Source organism: Myotis lucifugus, unplaced genomic scaffold, assembly GCF_000147115.1.
Source record: "Myotis lucifugus unplaced genomic scaffold, Myoluc2.0 scaffold_280, whole genome shotgun sequence".
In the NCBI taxonomy this organism is placed as follows: domain Eukaryota; kingdom Metazoa; phylum Chordata; class Mammalia; order Chiroptera; family Vespertilionidae; genus Myotis; species Myotis lucifugus.
In genome coordinates this window covers 1,433,207-1,435,850 of record NW_005871328.1, presented here as the reverse complement: position 1 = coordinate 1,435,850, position 2,644 = coordinate 1,433,207, and the positions used below count along the sequence as shown (strand labels likewise).

At 62.3% G+C, this 2,644-nt stretch overlaps 1 protein-coding gene across 1 annotated transcript in view; it reads left to right on the top strand.

Annotated features, from left to right (window-relative positions):
* The window catches only part of CPAMD8 (C3 and PZP like, alpha-2-macroglobulin domain containing 8), a gene marked incomplete at its 5' end in the record, with an annotated part of 65,504 nt that overhangs the window by 47,572 nt on the left and 15,288 nt on the right, over positions 1-2,644 (top strand). The window contains 2 exons of the mRNA XM_023763311.1: positions 1,596-1,810; positions 1,937-2,038. Coding sequence (XP_023619079.1) covers positions 1,596-1,810; positions 1,937-2,038 — 317 coding nt within the window. The remainder of the gene's footprint in view (positions 1-1,595; positions 1,811-1,936; positions 2,039-2,644) is intronic.

The following is a 2,644-nucleotide window of genomic DNA, read 5'->3' as shown; positions in this document are numbered from 1 at the left end:
ACTCGGGGCCTGACCCCAGGTGACAAGGAGCCGGCCTGGCAAGTGGAGACTGCCTGGCCCTGGGTGCGGTGGGGGTGGTGGGAGCTACTGTTACTCTTTCTGCTGCTGTGGCCGCAGCCCCTGGGTCCCGGAGCCCCTGGGACCCGGAGCCCCCGGTTCTCTGGCCTTTTGGGAACAGGTCTGGGCGCTCTGGGCCTCCTTCGGGCCCCCTGGACCTGAGGATGGGGACCCCGAGCAGGAAGGGAAGGCTGGAGAGGTCTGGGTCAGGGTGCTCGGGAGGAATGGCCTGGCATCCGGTTTCCCTGGCAAGGGGCTCCCTCTGACTTTTGGAGTGACCAGGGCAGGCCCAGTGGGGGGCTGGGCAGACCCGGGTCTTGTTCCCTGGGATCCTTGGACCATGACAGTCTGTGGATTTGCCCCGGCCACTTTGGGGCTTACAGAGACTGTAGGGCACCCCCAACTGTCCCCAGGGGCCTCCTCCCAAAGCACCAGCCTGGCGGCACCTGCAGCAGCTGTGGGTGTGGAGATGCCCTGTCCTTAAGCCGACAGCGTCCACTGCACAGCCGCGGTGCCTAGGCCCGGGGGAGCGGGACACGCCGGCTGAGCCCTGCGGTGACGGAGTCGCTCACGTGGCTCCAGAGGGGCCCACGCTTGATGACCTGCCCAGTCTCCCATCCCCCAGCAGCCTGTCTACTGTCCCAGTTCTGGTCCCAGGGCCCTGATTTGCTGATGGCCCTTGATGCACGGCCACGGCCATGGTAACACCGCCCCTGGGGGGCCAGAGCCATTGACTCCTTCTTCAAAAGCCGGCCAAGCCCCAGCAGCCCCCAGGGGCCTCCGCCGGTCAGAAGCAGTGAGCTGTGACTCATCACACACCTTCCCCCTGTGCACACGCACACCGTGAGCAAGACCAGGTCCACTGTGGTTGCGACGTGACACTCAGAGGCCTCTCCCTCCCCCTCCCCTGTGAAGAGCCCTTTAGGATGAGGCTACAGGAAGCACAGGCAGCGGCAGCAGCATCCACCTGCAGCTGGGAAAACGGGGCTGTGTCTCTTGTGAGCTGTGTGCCCTTAGACCAGGTGCCCAACCTCTCTGAGCCTGTTTCCTCACTCTACATCCAGGACCGGGATCCAAGAAACAGTGGGATAGGATGTGGGCGTGCTCAGCACAGAGCCGGGTATCCATCGGGACGGACAATCTCTCAGTGCTTCTCCCTAAATACTTGACTGGGAGGGTCCAGCCTCGAAGCCTTAAAACTCGGGATCAGTTACAGATGGCTTCCTGTGTGCCCGTGCATTCATTTCATGTTCATTCATTCGTTCGTTCATTCACTTGTTCACTTAGCGGGTGCTCCTGTGTGCCAGGCCACGTTCTTAGTTTTACCACTGATGCACATGGCAGGGGCGGTGGGCCTGGACCAGTTTGTAGGAAGGCTTGGGTGCTGGAGAGAGAGGGTCTGGCAAGGAGACTGGGCTCCATCCCTGGGCCAGCTGGGTGCCCACACACTTCCACCGAGTGCTCTCAGCAGCCCTGGACGGGCAGACTGGGCTCACCTGTCTAACCGATGAGGAAGTGAGCATCCCCCAGTCCCTAAGCGGGCACGTGGGAGGCGACCCTGCTCTGCATCTCCCAGCCCCTTTGGTCCTATTTCAGGCTCACAGCCTTTGTCCTGAAGTCCTTTGCCCAGGCGCGAAGCTTCATCTTCATCGACCCCCGGGAGCTGGCGGCCGCCAAGGGCTGGATCGTGCGGCAGCAGCAGGTGGACGGCTCCTTCCCAGCCACAGGCAGGATTCTGAACAAGGACATCCAGGTGAGTGGCCTCCGGGCCTCCTCTCGGTCCCTTGGCCCTGCCCTGCCCTGCCTGCTCCAGGTGCTGCCGGCCGTGCGGTGAGGGCTGCCCCCTCTGGTCGGAGTGAAGCTGAGAATCCTCTTGTAGGGCGGGATCCATGGCGCAGTCCCGCTGACGGCCTATGTGGTGGCTGCACTTCTGGAGACGGATGTGGCCTCGGAGGTGAGCACAGGGGCCCCGAGAGATCAGGCGGGAGGAACCGGGGAGGGGTTCCCCCTGCTGGCCTGTGCGGGTCAGGCCTGGGTCTGGGTCCCCTGCTGTGCCATCCCTGGCGCCTGCCCCGGAAGGTACAGGGTGCATCTGGACACCACACCTTCACAGCAGCCCCCACGCTCTGTCCTGGTCTAAAGATGGGAAGCTTGGGGAGAGCTGCCTTCTGCGATCTTCATGACACTAAAGCAGAGTCAGCTTAACTCTACGGCTCCCCTGGTGCCCGCGGGAACACGTGGCTCATTTGCTAATTCTTAAATGCTTCCAATCACCCATTTCTCCATTTAACCATTATTTTGAGGCAGTTTCCCTGAACCTGCCCATCACTGGACAATAAACTGGGTTTCCGTCCTCCAGCAACTCACACTGGGGGGTGGCGGGGGGGGGGGAGTGTGAGCAAGGCTGGTGGGCTCTCTGGAGGAGGCGAACGTTGATTCGAGGCCTTGAAGCTGAGAAAAGTGGAGCAGTGGGTCTCAGAGGCCAGCGTGGTGACGAGGGAGGTGGGTGGGCGGGCAGCGCTCTGCCTGTGTCCTCAGAGCTCCTCTGGGATGATATGATGTGCTCAGACTTCATTCGGGAATGCTG